Consider the following 22,517-nt stretch of genomic DNA (forward strand, 5'->3'; position numbering starts at 1 on the left):
ATATATATATATATATATATATATATATATATAGATAGATAGATATGTTTTTTTATATACTTGTTCATTTTATGTACCATCATCCGGGGCTACTTAAGCTACCTGGGGTTACTTGAATCCAAAAAAATTAAATATTTATTTATTTGTTTATTTTTTATAGAATTGTTTTTGCCAAAAAGTAAATTTGAAACTTACTCAAATCAAGCAACACAAAAAAAAAAAAAAAAAAAAAAAAAAAAAAATTAAATTTTTTTGCAAGAAGTGATCAAAAATATATATATATATTTTTTGAAGGAAACTACAATAATGGTAAATATTTGGTGTAAAACTTTTGTCTATTCAGACAAAACCAGAAAAGATTAAAAAAAAATTAAAGTCAAAGTTATCAGCTTTTGCAAAATGTATAATTATCTTTTATTTTTATTATTTTAATAAAAAATTTTGTATTTATGTTTGAAGAGCAAAATTGAGGCTACTTGAACCCAAATGTTATTTTAGAAACTTATGCCTGAAAATGATTAAATTTGTTTTTCATTAACATAACTTTAAGTCTAATATCATATTTAAAAGAAATTGATATTTCTGTTGCATTAACCATGTTTTCAATATCTGCTAGGTTATAATATGTATACCTAAATAATTGGTTGGTTAAAGCTATTATCATACACCTTTTTCCGTATACTACATACTATCGTAACTGGTTCTACCAAAAAGCTTTGCAAATATAAAAGAAAATTAGGATCTTACAAATACTTTTCAGATCAAAACTTAGAGCAAGCCTGTATAAATATTGAACATGGAGCTATGAGTCAACGATTCATTGAATTTAGAATTAGCCATTCTAGCATTAAGAGAGCTCTTCGAAGATGACAGCAATCACAAAAAAACCTGTAGGGCATCCAGCTAGATCAAAAGTTTTTAATATCGACATTAATGTGACTACTGAGATTATCACTTATGGCAACTTTTTGCCCAGATTGCCTTTTTAACCTTAGCAGTAGCAAACTGCTTATCTAAAGATAAGCAGTCATTCTGTGATCATTTGAATAAGGTTGCATCTTTTGGCAACCCACTAATCTCATTTGATCTTCGAATTATTGTAAAACTCAATCTAGATCGATTGGGGGGGGGGGGATGTTAAATGTTCCAATGAAAAATTATTAGAAGTCATTTTCAGCTATCTGAGAGATTTGCTGGAAATCTCAAAAGGGTCAGGGGTGCTATAACACAACAAACAGTCACAGAATATTTTTATATCTTAGATAATGAAACAGAAAATGTACTGGTAGAAAACATTTGGAATTTCAATGAGACCAATTTAACAGAGAGGAAAAAAAAGGAGTAAAATACCTGGAAAGAATTATCATTAGTTCCAAATTGGCAATTTTGCTTATGTACTGTGGTAATGCAGCTGGAAAATTCCTGGCTCCTTATGTGGTCTACAAGCCAGAGTCACTTTGGACCACATGGACAAAAGGTGGTGCACCTGGCACAAGGTATAATTGCTCCAAAAGTGGCTGGTTCGAGAGTAACTCATTTAAAGATTGATTTGTTAGTTTGCTACTGCTAAGGTTAAAAAGGCAATCTGGGTGAAAAGTTACCATAAGTGATAATCTCAGTAGTCACATTAATGTCGATATTAAAAACTTCGTGATGACAATGATGTTCCTTTTATCGAGTTACCACTGAATTCAAAACATCTTACCCAATCACTGGATGTGGCCTTTTTTAGGTCAATGAAGATGTTGTGGAGAAAAATATTATCAGAATGGAAAGCAGGTCCTAGAAAATATGCAACCGCTTATTTTGCAAAAACGCTTAACAAAGACATTTTCCCTACTCTATTAAGTCCCCTTCATAAATCAATTCAAATAAATTGTGCAGAAAATATCATGTCTGGTTTCAGAAAAACAGGGATATATCTATGCAATAGACAAGAAGTATTAAAAACTTTTCCACAAATGATTGTTTCACCAAGAAGATTCAATGAGAATGTCAATCAATTATCTCTTGACTTTTTGACAAGATCTAGAAGTGCTGATATTCCAACTACGAAGCATGTGAGAAGAAAGTTGAATGTTCCAGCAGGAAAAAGTATAGGGTCAGAAGATGTGATTTAAATAGAAATGCAAAGAATAACTACAAGAACTACTCAACAGTGTTACTCAAAGAGGAAAAAATAAAAAAATTACTGAAAATCTAATTACAGAACAAAATGATGACAGTTCAGATAGTGAAAATGAACAAGCTGATTTAGTTACAGTTGTATAATATAAAGATAAGCAAAACAGTTGTATGCTATATTGATCAGCAAAAGCATTTGCTGATCTTTATATGTTATAATAGGTGTTCATTTTATATGCTATAATAGATGTAACCTGTTCAATATATCTTTTAAAAATTTTTATTCTACCTGTGTTCCTAATTTTTTCCTTATTTTACTTGGACAGCTTGGTCTTTTAATGCATTTTTTGCATTTTTTCAAAAACTTCTTTATTTTACTATTATATCATATTTTTATTTAATTTTTAATTGTTTATTGTAATTTTAAAAAGAAAACTGAAAAACAGAAAAACTTACAGATCTATATCCTCCAGATCTATATCCTCCAGATTCATTGGTTTCTTCATCACTATCTTGTAATTGCATTAAACGATTTTTTTTCCTCCGCCTACCCTAAATTTATATGAACTTTTGTAAGACGTTATTTTTTGACAACTATAGTATATATTTTATTATTTTATTGAAAAGTTGAAGGCTTTAATTTTGATTTCCACCTAAAAATTTAAAATCACCCAAAAATTAAAGAAAAAAAACTTTCAAAACAAATAAAAAATATGTACCTTTCCTTTTCCTTTTGTTTCTTTATCAGAGTCTTCCTAAAAAAAAAAAAAATATGCAAGTTAAAAGTTTTTTTATTGTGATTGAATTTTTTTAACAAAATTATTTTTTTTTATCAAAGATTAAGTTCTTTGATAAAATCATTTTGATGTTCTGAATTTGATGATTTTATTTTAATGGTTTCAATATAATGTTTTGATTTTAATGGTTTCAAAGTTTCAATGTGATGTTTTGATTTTTGATAGTTTGAATTTTATGTTTTGCTTGTGATGATTTGAGCTTGAGGCTTTGGTTTCCATTAACTTTTTAAATTTTACTTCCGATGCTGAAAAAATATGAATGCTAACTCTAACCAACCTCAGCAATGCCGATACTCTCCCCAGCCTCAGTTTTGTTGCGATATTCTTTAAATAAAGCCTAAACAAATGACAACAAAAAAATCGTGTTAATAAATTTAAGAATAAGGAAAATTTTATTTATTTTATTAATATATTACTCGCAAAATATTTTTTTTCAATATTAAATTATTTACTCATAATATTTATATTGTTTTTAAGTATTTATGTTTGATAAGAGTTTTGATATATCAAGTTTTGATCATGCTGATTCATCTAGTTTCAATACTGTTCAGAGAGTTTTTCACAGTTAGTTGATTATTTTGTAATCATTATGATATATGTATTATTTTATATATTTACATATTACTTGTATTAATTATACTAAATTCTATAAGTTATGAACAACATAAAAACAGCGTTTTGTTATAATTAAAATTGCAGAATAGCTTTAAATAAACATTTTTATTAACTCAACAAAAGTTTTTAATTCCAATCAAATAATGTTCATTCAACAAAAATTTAAATTCCAATCAACATTAATGTCACTTTATGTTTTTATATGTAAGTTTTTTTTTTTTTTGAAATTTAATAATTTGAAAATAAAATAGTTTTAAAATTAATATAACAATTTTTTTTTAAATTATTATATTTTTATTCGAAAGCTTGTCTTATTTAAATGAGATAAATCATAAACCTTAGTAAAATCATAAACCTTAGTAAACTCAAAGTGGTATATGAAATAAACAAAAGTCTTATTTAAATGAGATAAATCATAAACCTTAGTAAAATCATAAACCTTAGTAAACTCAAAGTGGTATATGAAATAAACAAAAGTCTTATTTAAATGAGATAAATCATAAACCTTAGTAAACTCAAAGTGGTATATGAAATAAACAAAAGTCTTATTTAAATGAGATAAATCATAAACCTTAGTAAACTCAAAGTGGTATATGAAATAAACAAAAGTCTTATTTAAATGAGATAAATCATAAACCTTAGTAAACTCAAAGTGGTATATGAAATAAACAAAAGTCTTATTTAAATGAGATAAATCATAAACCTTAGTAAACTCAAAGTGGTATATGAAATAAACAAAAGTCTGATGGTTAAATAAAAATTACCTGCAACTTAAAAGAATCTTGATAAATCTAAATACAAATAATAATGTTAAACCACAAGTCATCAACCACTAAAAAAATTTAGAAAGTAATTTAAAATAAAGTCTATTTACTAATGATTGTTCTATATTGTATTGTTGAGCATTTCTACACATTATCATGAAGTCATTTTCTAGGTCATCTAGATTTCTATACCTATGCTGGGCTATACGATCCTATAATGCAAATGAAAGCTTAAATTTACTGCTAAAATATACTAAAAAATAAATATCAAAAATTAACAAAATATTGAAAACCTTGATTTTGCGAATGTCAATTGGTTGTTTAATTACTTGATAATAATCAGGAAGTTCTTTGCGCGTTGGTAACATAACAAATGGATCCATTAAACAGCGTCCTTCACTAAAGACATTATTTTAAGATTACAGACTAGAGGTTAAAGGCCCCTCTTTCCTATTTCCCTTCCAAATTAAAAAAATAAAAATAAAAAAATACTGATGCAAGTTTTTTTTGAGGAGGAAGAAGAAGAAGAGTGAGAGAAGGAGGGGAGGGAAAAAAGGGGTAGTGCTTTCATGCATTGAACTATATTTTGAAGCTTGTATTTTTTAATAGCAACCACACTGGTCATGAGATTAAACTGATTCTATGTAAGACCAGAGGAAGCTCTTTAGCCATGATGAAGATAACTTACCAAGGAAGAAAAATTCAAATACAAAACCTCCATATTAATAATGGGTAAGAATAGGAAGAGCTGATAAATCTTAGGTAATAATCTTCTTAATGGTAATACCTCTCAGTCCTCATATGCAAAACTGATTAACGCCAGTTTATCTGGTTGCAAAAAATTTGTTTCAACTCTTCTATAATGTCATATTTAATTTTTAAAATGGCATAATGGAAACCTATCCAAATCACACATGTATGGAACCATGGATGCTGAAGAAAAATAAATAAAAAAATTAATAATAACCTGTTAGTGTACTGTACAATTGCTTTGATTAGATCTTGCATTTTCTTTGTTAACTCAGGAGGATTTGGATCAAATCTGCGCACTAAAATCCGAATCAATATAACTTGAAAAATATAATAATACAAGTTGTAATGTAAAAAACATTTACAAATCAATTAAAATTAAAAAAATAATCAGAAAATACTTGCTATAAATATTCAAACTTATAATTCTTACTTGTAGTACCAACAGGTCTTCCACGTTTTCCTTTTTTCTAAAAATTAAAAACAAAAATTAACAAAAACATTGATTTTGGTTACATTAATATTAACATTGCACTATATTCCATATAATAACTATATTTTTGTATACCTATTAATACAATTATAAATATAAATATACAACTATACTTGAATCTACAGTTTATGACTATATACAACATATTGTATACTATATAGGTATATGAATCTATGTGTATGTGTATTTGCAGTATAACAATAGGCACAACATATAATATATGCATATATACACACATATATATATATATACATACATATGTATGTATACACACACACATAAAGTCATATAATATGTCTTTATGTGTATGTGTATATGCAGTATAACAATAGACACAACATATATGATTCAAATTACATCTACTTTTGTATGATCATATATAACACTAATTAGAAAATTCAATACTAGCATTGAATAAATTTTTTTAGTTTAAATGAACTACATTTGTGATTACTAGTTTATAAGGAAATATGAAATTTAGAAAACCATTGGTTATAGTGAACTATAACTCTAAAAAAATAACTTTATTAGAGAACCAATCCTTTTTTTTATGATATGTGGTTATGTCATTATTCCAAAATTTTAGTATAAGAATAAAAAAATATCTTGAAAAATGAAGATATATTACAATAATAAAAATTGCTAATTAAAAAAAACTATTAGTAACCTATTTCTTTAAGCAATTTGAGTAAATACATGGTTACAATGACATGGTTACAACTAATTACATTATTACAACTAGTTGCATGGCTACAACTAATTGAATAGTTACAACTAATTAAATGGTTACAGCTAATTACATGGTTACAACTCTTTACATGGTTACAACAAATACATACTTACAAATATAGGGTTACAACTAATTACATGGCTACAACTATGTCTTCAATTAATTAGATGGCTACAATCTATTACATGATTAAACTTAAAACTAGACTGGCTTTTTTAAACACTGTTAATAACAAGATAGAGACACTAACCTTTGCTTAGTACAACTATAATTGATAATGCTTATTTTAAATATAAAAAAATATATATTAAAAACTATTTAAAACTATAAACATATGATTATAAGTTAAGTTTTTTTGCCTCATAATTATAAACGATTTATAATAAACCTATAATATATAAATAATACTTTAACAGCCTTTCCATTTGGTCCAACTTCTATATCGATTTCATCTTCTTTCTTCCTGCCTTTTCTTTTTTTAATATTGGTAATATTAGTTTCTTCATCAATTTCATCTAATGTTCCATCTTCAATAGCCTATATAAAAATAAAAACTTTTGATGTCAAGTAGCTTTACCAGATATGCAAACAAATCTATACATAAAAAAACTGAAATAAAACAAAAAATTAAATTTGATTTTCTAACCCGAAGCCATTGCCGTTCGGTTAAACTGTCACTGTAATCAACTTCCTTTCTTTCGCGTTTAGCTCCAACACCATAGTATTTCTCTTCATTTTCTTCAAATTCTAATCTTGCTATCTATTGCATAAAGAAATATAAAAAGAAATATAAGTTGTTTCAGAAACTTTTGAATTTCAAAATTTTAAACCAAAGTTATTAAAATTTTCTTGAAATATATAATTTTACATTGAAAAACATTTTTCATGTATTCTGAATTGTTTAAATTATCAAATTTGAAATATAATATATATATATATATATATATATATATATATATATATATATATATATATATATATATATATATATATATATATATATATATATATTTTAAATAAAAATTAATTACTTATTACTACTTATTTTTAATTACAATTACTTATTATCAATGACAAAAAAAATACAACATTTTAAAACTAAACTTGGTATGATCATTTTTTATAAAATTTTGCAGCAATATTTTTTTTCTGTTTTTAATAAAAAAAGGATATAAACTTTAAAATCCTAATAAAATAATCATACACTTATAAAATGATATATAAATGATATATATTTAGAACAAAGAAAGTGTGTACCAACCTGGGTCTAATATATAAAAATTACTGCTATAAAATGTCTTTAAAAAATGACAAGATCAAAATTTACTTAAATTTATATATATATATATATATATATATATATATATATATATATATATATATATATATATATATATAAAGTAATTGATTTTAATTAAATATTGTATCCTTATCCTTTAACACCTAAGTACAAACATTTACAAAGAAACATTGCTTTTAAATTTAAAAATGAACTTAATTATTTTAAAATGTGTTCTATTATAATGTGTAGAACACCTCAAAAAATAATTTGTGAAAAAAATGATGTTGCAATTCTCCTATGGATAAAAAAAAATGATGTTGCAATTCTCCTATGGATAAGTAATTAGAATAAAATTACAATTAAAAAATTACTTCATCTATATCTCTAAGTAACCAAGATGGCAACTCATCTTCCTGCATTAAACGAGGCTTTCTCTTGTAGGTTGGATCCTGCACATGATTATTATGAATTTTTAAAATACTTGAATATTTAAACTTTAAAAAACATCTTTAACAAATTATTCGAGCCTTTAATAGAGCCAAATTAATTATTACCTTTGCTATCAAAGCATCTTCACGCTAAAATTAGATTTTAATAAACTTATTTAAATCACATTTATATACACTTTTTTAACATTTAATCAACAACTGCAATAAAAATGTATACTTAACTATATATGGATATGTACTTGATTATGTATATTAAATAAAATGTAAATGTAAAAAAAAACCTCTTTCTTTGCTTGGTTCCGCAATCTATCAACTTCCTATTTTAAAAATTAGAAGAAAAAAAATCAAGTTGAAAAAAGCGTTGAAGTAAACAAACACAGAACATCTAGCCAAACTCAATATTAAAACATTATTTTTCAAAAGTAAGTTCTAGGTTAATTCTTTATGATTCACTTTTATACACCTTGTGAAGCACTATTGTGGATTGTCACGTAAAATGAAGCACTATTAAGGATTATCACATACAATGAAGCACCATTATGAAGTACACATCTGTATAGATTATGGATTTAAAAAACACTATGAATCACTATAATAACACTCTCTATAAAACACTATTATTTGATTTTTTTTTTTTTCAAAAAAAATTTAAATATTTGATTATTAAACTTGTGAAATATATTACATTTATGTTTATTCCAATTTTTTTTTCACTGAATTACGTCAATTTATCAACTACCTCAATTTCTGATAATATAAAACTTTATAGCCAATAAGTTAAATAAAAACATAAGCAAATTTATGATAAAATAGTAATAACTAAAAATACAAGTTTACTTGGTATTTCTCAAATTCTTCTTCATTTCTCGCAATCATCTGATTTACTGTTTCATCGTCAGGTACCTCACTTTCTTCCTACTCAAATTTAATAGAAGTTGATGATTCAAAATCATTGAATGAAAAAAATAAACAAAAATTTTTTAAAATAATAAAAAGAATAACCTCTTCTTCTAAAGAATCACTTTCCAGTAATTTGCTTAACATCTGTTTGCGCTCAGCATTTGTTGAATGCTGGTTAAACATACCCGCTTGAATAACCTAACACAAAAAAAAATATTTTGAGAATGTTTACACAGAATATCCGTAGATAAAATTTAATAAAATATCAAGCAATAGTAAACTATAAACCTTTGAATCAACATTAAGTTTGTATTTTGCTGCAGCTAAAATGTGTTCTTCAACAGAATTAACTGTCATCAAACGCAACACACGAACTTCATTTGTCTGCCCAATACGATGGGCACGATCTTGTGCTTGAAGATCCTGATAATTAAAAAAAAACATTGTGTAAATGTATTATGTAAAAAAGAATTGTGGGTTTGTATTGAGTCAAAAATTAGGTAGTACTGTATTTAATGTACCTGATGAGGATTCCAATCACTATCAAATATTATAACAGTATCTGCCGTTTGTAAATTTAATCCCAATCCCCCTGCTCGTGTACTTAATAGAAAAACTTGAAACGGAGAATCTTTTGCGTTAAAAACTTTTAACAGTTCAGAACGATCATCTGCTTTAGTAGTCCCATCTAATCGTAGATAAGAAATCTTAGCAAATGTTAGATAATCTTCTAGAATAGTCATGCATTGGGTCATCTGGCAAAAAATTAATGAACGGTGTCCACATACAGACAATTTTTTCAGAATTCTATCAAGCAAATCAAACTTTCCAGAAACTCTATTTAACTCTTCAGAACTAAAAATTAAAGTTAAATATAAAAATATTTTATATAACTATTGTTATTATGCAAGGCTATAACTTACAAAAAGTTTTACAGTTGTGCAATTAAATGGAAAGACTGACTAAAAGTGCTTTTTATTCTTTGAAAAAAAATTACACAAAAAAATGTGATATTTACTTCTTAATTACAAAAATTAAATAATTTAATAATGCTAAACTTTAAAAAAAAAATATATATAATACAAACAGATCCCATTTTGCTGTCTTGTTTTAGAGACTCTTTAAACCATCCAGCATGTTAAAAATCTCACTCTCATTATCAGTTAGATGTTGTATACATCCATCACAGCAATGATTGCTCTTTGAGCAGCCATAAAAATCTATATTAAATCTTAGTCGTAATTTATGTTACATTTTCTCAACAGCTTGTTGAGCAAAAATAAAACATGCATGACTAGCACCCAACCAAAACCAACCTAGCACCCAACCAAAAGCTTTCTCTAAAGGATCAAGTTAAGAAATCACCAAGCAAAATGAATTTATGATCTTGACTGGTTTTATGTAAAAAATTAGTTGAGTCTATTAAACCTCTTAATATAAAGATATAGTCGTCAAAGTACAAATTTTTATTCTATTTGTACAGTTTTTTGCACCAAAATTTTCACAATTCTGCTTTTTTAAATAAATGTTGTAGATGATTATCTTTAGCACTTCGAATGATAGATTGCAAAGGATTCTGTAATCTTACATCATTAGACATATTTGGTACATTTATAATTTTCCATGCATCAATAAAAATTTGCAGTAAAGCAATAGCACCTTTAACTTGATTTATGACTGGATTTTCATAGCTGTCATGGTTTCACAAAAAACAGGCATTGCGACACCTTTTCCAGATATAATTGAGAATATGAAAGTTGTAAGTAAATAACTGTAATATGTAATTTAGAAATTGTGATATTTAATTAAAAATACAACATTTGTATGCACCAGTAAAATATTCATGGAATTAAAAGATTGTTTTGTTTATGTCAATACACTATGAAATGAAAGTCTGTTATTAGAATAAATCAACATTTGTCAACATTTATTTTACCAAATTTGTTTACATATACTTCTGGAACAATCAGATCTAAATTGTCCAACTTGTTGACATTAAATACATACAAGTTAAAAAAACATATTTTTATTTTCATCAATGACAGAAGAAAAGTTGTGAGATGAGCTGAGCAAAATAATAATTAGGTGACTCTGGCAAAAACTTTAGGTATCAAATCAAATATACAAGTTACATTTGGGTTCTTTAGGTATCAAATCATACAAAAATCTGATTTGCACCAGAAATTTAACTTTCATCAGAGGTAGTTTTGAGCCAAAAAACTGACAAAGATCAAATCAAAGGTATGGATAACATTTATCATAACAAGCTTGCTGATAATATACAAGTTTTAAGAGGATTATGGATTGGTTTTTTCTTTTATTCGAAATATTCAGGTTTTAAGGGTTTCATTCATTTAACTTTCTTGAGTCATTTGTAAAATCTTTTAAGTTTTTAAAACTTTAACAACTATATGTAAATGCATTACCATGGTGCATTAAAAATAAAATTTATATTAAAGGAAAAGTAGTACACACACAAAAAAAAAAAAAACAACAATTGAGTTTGTGATATAATATAAAATGGTATGTATGAAATAATATAAAATGATATAATATAAAAGGTATAGTACGAATTTTTAGACAAAAAATAATTTCAAAACGTTACCCATTCACCACACCTCCATGATATCCAAGATGATTAGCTAGAGCTACCTAGAAATAAAAATCTACACATTAATAGGAACTGTATCTACACATCATGAAAAACCTTCTGGTTATTTTATCATGCTTAATGTTACATCACACCAAAATGTTTACTGTTATCATTTTTTAATTTTATTATTTTTAGTTCTAAAATATGGTAAAGTTCTAAAGTTGCCAATAAACAATACTCAGATGAAAAACCCATTGAAAAGTATGTAGGATTTTCAAGTTTAAAAATCCTTTCGACATCTTTTTTTTGTCAACAAATTTACTTTCTATTAGAGTATCAACATTCTAAAAAAATAATAATTTTGAAGTGGATCACTCTTGAGTTCTGACTGATCTTACAGAAAGCTCTTAAGCAAAAAAAAAAAAGTAACTGTGACATTTCTCTGGTCCAGTTAAAGTACAAGCAATTGAGTTGCCATTTGACCTTTTTTTTTATTTTACATATATCAAACATATATTGTTAATACCCCCCCCTCCTGCCTTCCTGCATGATGGCCTGGTTTAGTTTAATTACAAGTACTACTTTACTTGCTTTTTTTTTCGAAACATATATCAAAATTTTTAACCCCCTTCTCCTCTCCCTTTTTTTTAGTTTTGTTAATACAAGCTATTTTCATTTGTACCTCAATATGCTGAAACATAAATGGATGATTACATATCTTTCGTAGCTGCATGATGGTATTCATTAGAGTCTTTGTACCACCATGACCCTAAAAAAAAACAGCATTATTTAGTAGTTTATTATTAATTTTATCATCAAAATTTATTTTTCTTAACTCTTACTTTCTTGTCTTTTTCTGATCCATCTGTTAATAGTATGCCTTTTTGCTGCATATGCTTGTATAATATCTTCTGTAGAGCAGACATGTCACATTTTACAATAAACTCAACCTAAATTAAATTTAAAGAGTAAAAAATTTAAAAAGTAACAAAAAAAAAAACACCATTAGAAAAGTATATTAATTAAATTTATGCTTCAAGATAAATGTTAAAGATTTGAGAATAAAGGAAAAAAAAAAAGACTGATTTAAAAAGGTAGGTGGGAGAGGGGGGGGGGGAGGAGGAGGGAAATCAATAAAAAAAAAAAACTATTTAAAAAACTTGTTCACCAAAGAAAAAAGGTAAACAAAAAAAAACTAAAAATATCTATACTCTTTAGCAACATGACCCAAGTATACGCTAAAAAATGCATACCTTTTCAAAATAAAAAATGTATACCTTTTCAAAATAAAAAATGCATACCTTTTCAAAATAAAAAATGCATACCTTTTCAAAATAAAAAATGCATACTTTTTTAAAATAAAAAATGCATACCTTTTCAGGCAATTGTGATTCTACTTCTTTTTTCAATCTTCTTAATAAAAAAGGCCGAAGAACCTGCAAAGTTTACATATTAAAAGAACATAGTAATATTTTTAATTAAAGGAACATAGTAGGTAATTTTATCTTCGGTTTTTATATTACTATTTGTTTTTTTGTTTTTATACTGCCAACAAATTTTTGCAGATTAAAAAAAATTAGGACATATTATTAATTGCCGTACCTTGTGAAGACGGCGAATAATTAATAGAGTTTCTTCTTCATTTAACTCAACTTTTTCTCCAGTAAGCTGGAAAGGAGTATTAAACCAATTATCGAATGTTGTTGAAGAGCTAAAAATACTTGGGAGCAAGAAATTTAATAATGCCCACAGTTCAGGCAGACGATTTTGTAAGGGAGTTCCTGTCAATAAAAGACGGAATGGTGCAGCATAATAAGTGTTTAAAACTTGAGTCAACTTGCAATGGTGATTTTTCATTCGATGACCTTCATCAACAATCATGTACTTCCATTTAACCTATCAAATTATATAATGTATATATTATTTATAACATAAAAAATATGTATAATTTATACACCCATGTGTATGTGTGTAAATATATATATATATATACATATATATATATATACATATATATATATATACATATATATATACATGTATATATAAATATCTCTCTCTCTCTCTCTCTCTCTCTATATATATATATATATATATATATATATATATATATATATATAATATATATATATATATATATATATATATATATATATATATATATATATATATATATATATATATACACACATATATATATATATTAAATGTTGACATCTTCAATAGAGTTTAATTGCATAAATATTTTAAAATAAAACTTCTTTTTGTGGATTTATTTCTATTTGTTAAAAATATATTTGTTTTTACGATATTTTTCAGGGAATATTGATACCCTCATTACCAAGTATATTAAAAAAACCGTTATAAAAAATAAAAAAGCTATATCATGCATTACTGTTAAAATTTACAAAATTCTTTGTAAGAGCTTTTTTTTAAGAGTTTTTTAAGAGAGTTTTTTGTGATGTTAGTATTTTAATCTTGAATTTAAATTACAAAAAGATATTTAGTATTGTTAAAATATTAAAAAATTTTACTGTTTTGTTTTTATTCAAAAATCAATTAAAACCACTGTGGTTTTAGGACTTCAAACTAGGTAATTTCAATGAAAAACATTAGGTAATTTGAGCATGCTCATATTACATAATTTTTTACATTACATGCATTTTTTTATATTAATTTTTGTAGATTTAACTAGTTTTACCAGACGGTTCTTATCATAGTTTTTTCAAATACATTGACAAGAAACAACAACTCATAATCCATGTTATTTATTGTGCACAAATGTATTGTTCTAAACCAATAAAGACACAATTGATAGTTTTTGAGTCATGGCATTAATTCGGCTTAATTGGTACTTTTGTGATTGCGTTTTTGCGATGTATTTTAAAATTATATGCACCGGTTTAATAACTGAAACATCAAAATAGTTTAATGTTAATGTTAAGTTGGCAGATTCCATTGCATATTGAATACTTGAATTTTGTTTAGAATTAAATTAGATTTAAAAACTTTTGCGCATCTTCTTCTACCCGGAACCTTGAATGTATATCATTAAAATATCTTTTGAATGATTTCAAATGTTATTGTTAAGTGCCCTTGAAAGAGCATTACTTTTATGATCTGTAAAAAATACTGGGCAACCACCCCCATAAGAGCTAACCCATTTGTCCGGAGTTTTTGAGCTTATGAATAGCATTTTCATATAAAAAACAGCAAAAAGACAAAGCTCTAAAATTAACCTAAAGTCTTCAAAAGTTTAGATATAAACCTCTGGTCGTTTCTTAATCTTTCAACTAATACAATTATTGCTCCTTTAATCAGTACTGAATGGTACAAATAAACAACAACAATAGAGACTAGAACCATACTCTTATCAATTTCCCATAATCTTGCTATATCTGCAAATTGCAGACAATTATTTTAACACATTTCATTTAAGTTTAGAGTGGGTTGTACCATATTGACTAAATATTAAGAATTGCTATGTGTAGGTTTAACAATGGTGTTTACAATCAACCTTATTAGGTAGCCTTTTTCATACTTATTAATTACTCCATATAAACGTGTTGGTATAATGTCACTTGGTTAGATATTTTTATATTCTTTTTGGGTAAAAAATCACAGTTTATTTAATTTTCTGAGAGTGGTTTGAACTTTGTGAAGAATTTGAATAGTTGGATCGTAATTTAACTTTATTGTATTTCCTAAGTGTCCCTTAATTTTTTCTAGAGTGCTATTTCAATCGTTTAGAACTAACCCAAACTGTTTGCCAAAGGCATATTCCTAATTCCGTAGGGAGCTCTCTTTTGTTCATTGTTAACATTACTTTTATGTGGTTTGGCCATTAATGAAATTGTTAAAACTTTTTGTCTTAATTTAACTCCCTCAGTCAGTTTCTTACTATATTAAAACTTAAAGGCAAATGATTTGGTAACTGGTATGATATCTAAATATGGTAATGATTTTGGTTTTGGAACAACCCTAGGTCCAAGATTGAGTAATTTTTTGTAATGTATTGGAATTTTGGAATTTGCTAAATTAAGCAATGCCTCGCTAATTTTCTTTTTTTTATTGTTATTCTTGTTGATAGTGCTACTGTTGTTTTGTAATTCTTTTATTTTTTTTATTATTTAATCTCTTATCCTCTAATTTTCCTTTAGATAAAAAAAGATCAAATATTTTTATCTAAATAATTTTTTTTTTTACAAGATTTATATATTGAATAATAAAAAAAGAAAAACTTATGCATTGAATGAAATTTATATTTTTATAATACTTAGCGAATTAAAAAAAAAATTAGAATCTCAAATATGCAATGTATTAACCTTTTTTTTTATGTTTTTTATAAACAAATAAGCCGTTATAATTTTAATTTAAATATTTTTTATACAGCCTTTTAACTAGTCTCACAATCCCGCTTATAAATTGGCTTTTGCTGTTTTGTTGACTTATGAACTACTGATATCTAGTAAATAGTGGGCTATCTAACAGGAAATAATCGGATATCTAAATAACATAAATTTTGATATAAAGAGCCTAAGAAACAAAATCATACAAAAGTACCCAATAGCCCTCTTTCTTGCCACAGTTATGTATATATATACATCATATATAATATATATATATATATATATATATATATATATATATATATATATATATATATATATATATCTATATATTTATCTATATATATATATGTATATATCTCTCTCTCTCTCTCTCTCTCTCTCTCTCTCTATATATATATATATATATATATATATATATATATATATATATATATGTATTTAATACATATATACATATATATATATGTATTAAATACATCATATATATATATATCTATATATATATATACATCATATATATATGTATTTAATACATATATACATATATATATATATTAAATACATCATATATATATACATATATTTACATATATATATATGAATATATATATATATATACATCATATATATATCATATATATATATATATATATGTATTTAATACATATATATATATATTTTTTTAAACATCTTCGCTTCCAACAAGGCTGCAAGCAGCCACTAATTAAAGTTGGAAGTTACTGTAAGAGAAAAGATGAAGATTGTAGAGCAAGATAATGATTGACGGACGATTTAAAAGATTGCAAATTATATGAATCAGGAAAGCAAGATGAAGAAAGCGAATTCCAAAGAACTGATGTTCAAGGAAAAAAACAAGACGAATAAGCGTTTTTGGAGCATCTAGGAGCAGTCACAGAAAAAGGATATACATATGTATATATATATATATATATATATATATATATATATATATATATATATATATATATATATATATATATATACATATACATCATATATATATATATATATATATATATGTATTTAATACATATATACATATGTATATATATATATATATATATATATATATATATATATATATACATGTATTATATATAAACAACTTTAAAATGTATTCTACAAAATAGAGTGCTCAATGTTCTTAAAAGAACAGAGCAATTATAAATTGGTAGAAAATCACTTAACGAAGATTTTTTTCATTTAACACTGTTTTTCATTAATAAAGACTCATCAGAAATGAATAATCAAATTAATAAAACTTTAATTTATACCAAAAATCAAATTACAGGAAGTCGCAAATGTCTTAACTACTGTAAAGTATCACACATTTATGGAACTTGCTGACACTATTATATAAAGAATTCTTTAGAAATGATTAACACTGTGTTTCATCGAATCAACTGCTCCTGCCCAAGCCTTCGTAACACTAAAAGACCATTAACCAAATTTTCAAAACAAACTTCCTTGTAGGTTATTGGTTTCCTTAAAAGAAGATTGGACATGTAAGCAAAATTAAACTGGATAAAATTAATAATATTTTTAGAAATAAATTAAATTTGCAACAGTGGAAAAATACCACTGATGTTATAAATTGGTTCTCCATAATCGAAAATAAAAATTAAACTGGATAAAATTAATAATATTTTTAGAAATAAATTAAATTTGCAACAGTGGAAAAATACCACTGATGTTATAAATTGGTTCTCCATAATCGAAAATAAAAATTAAACTGGATAAAATTAATAATATTTTTAGAAATAAATTAAATTTGCAACAGTGGAAAAATACCACTGATGTTATAAATTGGTTCTCCATAATCGAAAATAAAAATTAAACTGGATAAAATTAATAATATTTTTAGAAATAAATTAAATTTGCAACAGCGTAAAAATACCACTGATGTTATAAATTGGTTCTCCATAATCGAAAATAAAAATGACTGTACATTTATTCAATTTGACATTAATGATTTTTACCCCTCAATAACTGCAGATATTTTAGATAAAACAATTGAATTTGCAAAAGGTCACACAGTTATTCCTGATGAAACAATCCATATAAAAAAACATTGTCAAAAAACCTTACTTTATTTTAATAAGGAAACTTGGAAAAAGAAAAACATACGTGACTGCTTTGATGTAACAATAGGCAGTTATGACGGAGCAGAAATTTGTGAATATGTTGGACTATATTTTTCAGATTTATTAAGTAAAACTATCAATATAAAAGATATAGGCCATTATCGCGAAGATGGTTTAATAGTAAAGCATAAGAAATCTGGTCTACAGCTCGATAAAAATAGACAAGATATTTAAAAAATTTTGGCACTCAAATTGAAATAAACATAAACTGAAAAATTGTTAACTTTCTTGACATCACATTTAACCTCTCTGAAAATTCATATAAGCCTTTCAAAAAACCAAACGATGAATTATTGTATATTAATATTAACACAAACCACCCACCCCAAATTCTAAAACAAATCTCGATTTCAATTAACAACAGACTAAACCAAAACTCTTCTAATGAAAATGTATTCATATCCTCTAAAAAAATATTTGAAGATGCCCTTAAAAAAGTGGCTTTGAAAATTTTGAAACTAAAATTTGACCTTGAAAAACTAAAATTTGACCTTGAAAAAAAGAATACAAAAAAGCAAAATAGAACTAGAAATGTAATTTGATTCAACCCCCCAATAGCAAAAATGTTTCCACTAATATAGGAAAAGTATTTCTAAAATTGGTGGATAAGCATTTCCTGCCCTCTAATGAATTACATAAAATTTTTAATCGAAATACAATTAAAGTTAGCTACAGTTGCACAAAAAATATGGAAAGAATTATAAAAGGTCACAATAATGCTTTGTTAAACAAAAAAGAAATCCTAAATGAAAAAACTACAGAAAATTGTAATTGTAAACAAAAAAACAATTGTCCAATGAGTAGAAGTTGTATCAAAAAATGTGGTATATAAATGTGTTGTTTCCTCTAAAAATGTACCTGATAAACAATATATTGGCATAACAGAGGGTGAATGAAAAAAATGTTTTGCCAATCATAAGCAATCTTTTAAAAATAAAAAGTATTCAAAAGACACCATGCTATCAAAATGTATATGGAAATTAAAAGGTGAAAATATTGATGATTTTATACTGAATTGGTCCATCTTTAAAGTAAAATTTCTAAATGTAGGCAATAAGTTTCTCCTAAAAAAACTATAAAAATAAATGAGCTCAAATAATAGTTACATTAAATCCCCCTTTTAAAAAATATTATTTTTAAAAAGCATAAGTAATTATTTCTGAAGAATTCTTTTTGTAATGGTGTCAGCAAATTCCACAAATGTGTGATAATTTACAGTAGCTAAGACATTTGCGACTACCTGTAAATTAATTTTTGGTACAAATTGTAGTTTTATTAATTTGATCATTCATTTTTGATGAGTCTTTATTAATGAAACAGTGTTAAATAAAAAAATTTATATATATATATATATATATATATATATATATATATATATATATATATATATATATATATATATATATATGTATATATATATATATATATATATATATATATATATATGTATATATATATATCTATATATCTATATACACACACACACACACACACACACACACACACACACACACACACACACACACACAAACACACACACACACACACACACACACACACACACACACACACACACACACACACACACACACTGAATGAACAAGACATATATTTTGTAACATCAGCTCTAGTTTTCATTCTATTAAATACTTTATAGTTTTTATTTTATTAAATATTTTTGGTGTCAACTGGTATTACATCAAGGAAATTTTCTTTTAGATATATGATATGATAAAAATAATTACTACTGGTAAAATGTAATCCAGTGCAACTTATTTCATGTCCTGCTGTCTTGTAGGATTCGCTTTCTAAGCAAAATTATTTCTAAGGATTGGCTTTCTAAGCAAAGAAGAGGTGTACTTCCTGTTACCAATACTATCTAATATCTGTCATGTCTACAGTGGTATTCATTTTTATCTGTTATATAGTTAAAGTGTCTTATTTACTATGTTAGCTTACCCATAATTTACAATACACGTATGTTTGTGTTACGGATGGATAGACAACTCTGGTGCAGTGATCATCCACCCGTAAGTTTCTATATGTATGTTTGTGTTCTGTCAGAACCACTGACATGGTGTTCAAAAACTCAAAAATTACTATATGATTGTTCTAAAATTAATATGTGATTGTTATAGCGTGGTGTTCATTCACCCATAAATTATTATATGTACATTTGTGTGCTGTCTAAACATCTAGTACGGTGTTTATTTTGATGTAATGTTTTTCCTAATGCATTTCCAAAATATCCCTTTCAATGTCTTGAAGTACTGCCTACAGAAGTTACTTCTTTTAACTACTTCAGGACAGGACAAGTACAGGATCATCACCCTACTACTAGTAACATGTAACAAAGTATTATCATCCTTATGCCCTCCTGCCTTGTAAGGTTTGCTTTTCTAAGCAAAGACTAAGAGCAATTAACTCTGACTTAAAACTCCCCTGGCTTAGGGCTCTTGGTTGAGTGAACGCTAGAGATAGTGTCTTGATAAAAAAAAAACATCTAGAGCAGATGTTAACTGCATCTAGCTACTGTCTTGTAGAAGGTATTCTAGGCAAAGACATTAGGGATAAGCAGTATAACACTGTTGACCAGCATTGCATTCTTTTCCATCTATTTTACATCTAGGCTGGCCTTGATATAAAACTGTGTTAGGATGATGAGTGATGGATCTTTATGACTCAAATCATAGATTTTTACTTGTGCTTTCTTATTAGTGACTATGCAACTTTTCCGGTTTCTTCTAATGAGAATACAGCTCTAAAATTCAGTTTAGGTCAGCTGATTTGGTAAAGTTTTTCGGACTCTACGATAGCTCTAAGAAATGCTGATTTCATCAACAGTTGGAAATCAACAGAGTATTAACTGCGCCACGTTGCACATGGATGGTATTCCTGTTAGTGCTTTTAATGTACATTGTCGAGGCCACATAAGGAACCCTAAATTATGTTTTTGGGTTAATTAGTAGGACTGAGACAACTGCATAGCTCATTGCTTGGGATGCTTGCTCTATTTATAAGAGTCAAGCTCTCTTTAAGTGTAACAATGATCAAAGTAACTAAAAATACTAAACATAAAAAACCATCACCACCACCTAGTTGTCCCAATATATCTTTCACAAATATTTGAGATCTTTAAAGTAACTTTCCATCAGTTGAATCTTACCTCTTGAAAAATTTACAAGACATGCTCTTTGTGAGACTAATTTAAATTCAACTGTTTCTTCTTTGGATTGTAGTATTGATGGCTACCATCCTTTGATTGGATAGATTCCAACAGTTACCTCCTTGTGATTGGGTGTATTTTCTTCATGACAGTCCTTATAACTTTTATATCTTCGCTGATAAATGCCCCTACCTCCTGACAGATATGGATGCTTTTATTACTTCTCATCCATTTTAAGTCAAACCTCATTCTACTCCATGGTTTTTATCTTCTTGTGCAGCTGCTATATCTAATTGTAATCCTTTTTTCTATCTTTTTCAAATGAACAACTATGTTAAAAACCAACACCTATTTATTATTGCATTTATTGCAGTAAAAAGGTCCCATTTGATGCTAAGTTATATTGTTCCCAGTTTACTAAATCTCGTATCTTATCTCAGAAGCTAGGCTCTAGAAAGATTTAACAATGGTAAATCAAACATTCCATCTCTAATTTATGGTCTGATCAAATTACTTCTCCCAAGGCAGAACTATTTGCAAAGAACTTTTCCTCTAATTTGACTCTTATATCTCATGGCCATACTTTTCCTGCCATTCTAGTTAAACAGGTTAACTAATCATTAGACATCCAAATCACTCTGACTTTCATTACTAAAGTCATTTATTAATTAAACTCTTCTACGGCTCATGATTTAAACAACATTCCTGTCATAGTCATACAAAAGTGTTCTCCAGAACTCTCTTCAATTCTATTTAATAAGCACTTGATTAAACCTTGTTTTTCTGTCTTCTAGAACTTTGTTTTCCTGCCTGCTAGTTGTTCCAACTTTTTAAAGTTATGAAGAAAATTCTGACCCCTCTAACTAATGTCTAATCAGTCTTCTCTCTATTATTAGCATGATTTTGAAGTCATTAAAAAAAAAATTTCTAACATCCCATCTTGAGTCTAATAACTATCTCTGACAATCAATACAGTTTTTGATTTTTTGATTTTACTGCTGATTTGCTAACTGCTGTAACTGAAAGTGGGTGGCATCCTCTTCGTTATGACTTCTTGAATTATAATTTACTACTGACATATACAATCCATTGCAAAGTTGGCATCTGCAAATGTTGCTTCCTTTTATTATGCACGCCATTAGCTTACTTTTGATTCTATTCACTAGGCCTTCGAATCTCGTATTTGTCTCTGGATGGAATACTGTTACCATATTTGGGCTGGTTCTAGTAATGGCAGTCTTTCACTTTTAGACCATGGTTCAAAACTTAATTTAATACAATGTGATTTAATAAAACACTACAGTGCAGTATGCAGTGCAAGTCTATGTTAAAAACAT

General features: G+C 26.3%; 1 protein-coding gene across 1 annotated transcript in view; it reads right to left on the reverse strand.

The window, feature by feature from the left end:
• Positions 1-22,517, reverse strand: part of LOC100215698 (transcription activator BRG1) — an 83,640-nt gene that overhangs the window by 7,302 nt on the left and 53,821 nt on the right. Inside the window, exons 16-37 of the mRNA XM_065801217.1 lie at positions 13,100-13,393; positions 12,871-12,933; positions 12,340-12,447; positions 12,180-12,266; positions 11,510-11,556; positions 9,426-9,759; positions 9,193-9,327; positions 9,007-9,102; positions 8,842-8,919; positions 8,286-8,321; positions 8,110-8,133; positions 7,927-8,004; positions 6,920-7,033; positions 6,682-6,810; positions 5,484-5,520; positions 5,268-5,349; positions 4,594-4,699; positions 4,411-4,512; positions 4,301-4,327; positions 3,199-3,258; positions 2,844-2,879; positions 2,581-2,676 (exon numbers count right to left, since the gene is read on the reverse strand). Coding sequence (XP_065657289.1) covers positions 2,581-2,676; positions 2,844-2,879; positions 3,199-3,258; positions 4,301-4,327; positions 4,411-4,512; positions 4,594-4,699; positions 5,268-5,349; positions 5,484-5,520; positions 6,682-6,810; positions 6,920-7,033; positions 7,927-8,004; positions 8,110-8,133; positions 8,286-8,321; positions 8,842-8,919; positions 9,007-9,102; positions 9,193-9,327; positions 9,426-9,759; positions 11,510-11,556; positions 12,180-12,266; positions 12,340-12,447; positions 12,871-12,933; positions 13,100-13,393 — 2,169 coding nt within the window. The remainder of the gene's footprint in view (positions 1-2,580; positions 2,677-2,843; positions 2,880-3,198; positions 3,259-4,300; positions 4,328-4,410; positions 4,513-4,593; positions 4,700-5,267; positions 5,350-5,483; positions 5,521-6,681; positions 6,811-6,919; positions 7,034-7,926; positions 8,005-8,109; positions 8,134-8,285; positions 8,322-8,841; positions 8,920-9,006; positions 9,103-9,192; positions 9,328-9,425; positions 9,760-11,509; positions 11,557-12,179; positions 12,267-12,339; positions 12,448-12,870; positions 12,934-13,099; positions 13,394-22,517) is intronic.

The sequence above is a fragment of the Hydra vulgaris genome, chromosome 07, assembly GCF_038396675.1.
Source record: "Hydra vulgaris chromosome 07, alternate assembly HydraT2T_AEP".
Lineage (NCBI taxonomy): Eukaryota > Metazoa > Cnidaria > Hydrozoa > Anthoathecata > Hydridae > Hydra > Hydra vulgaris.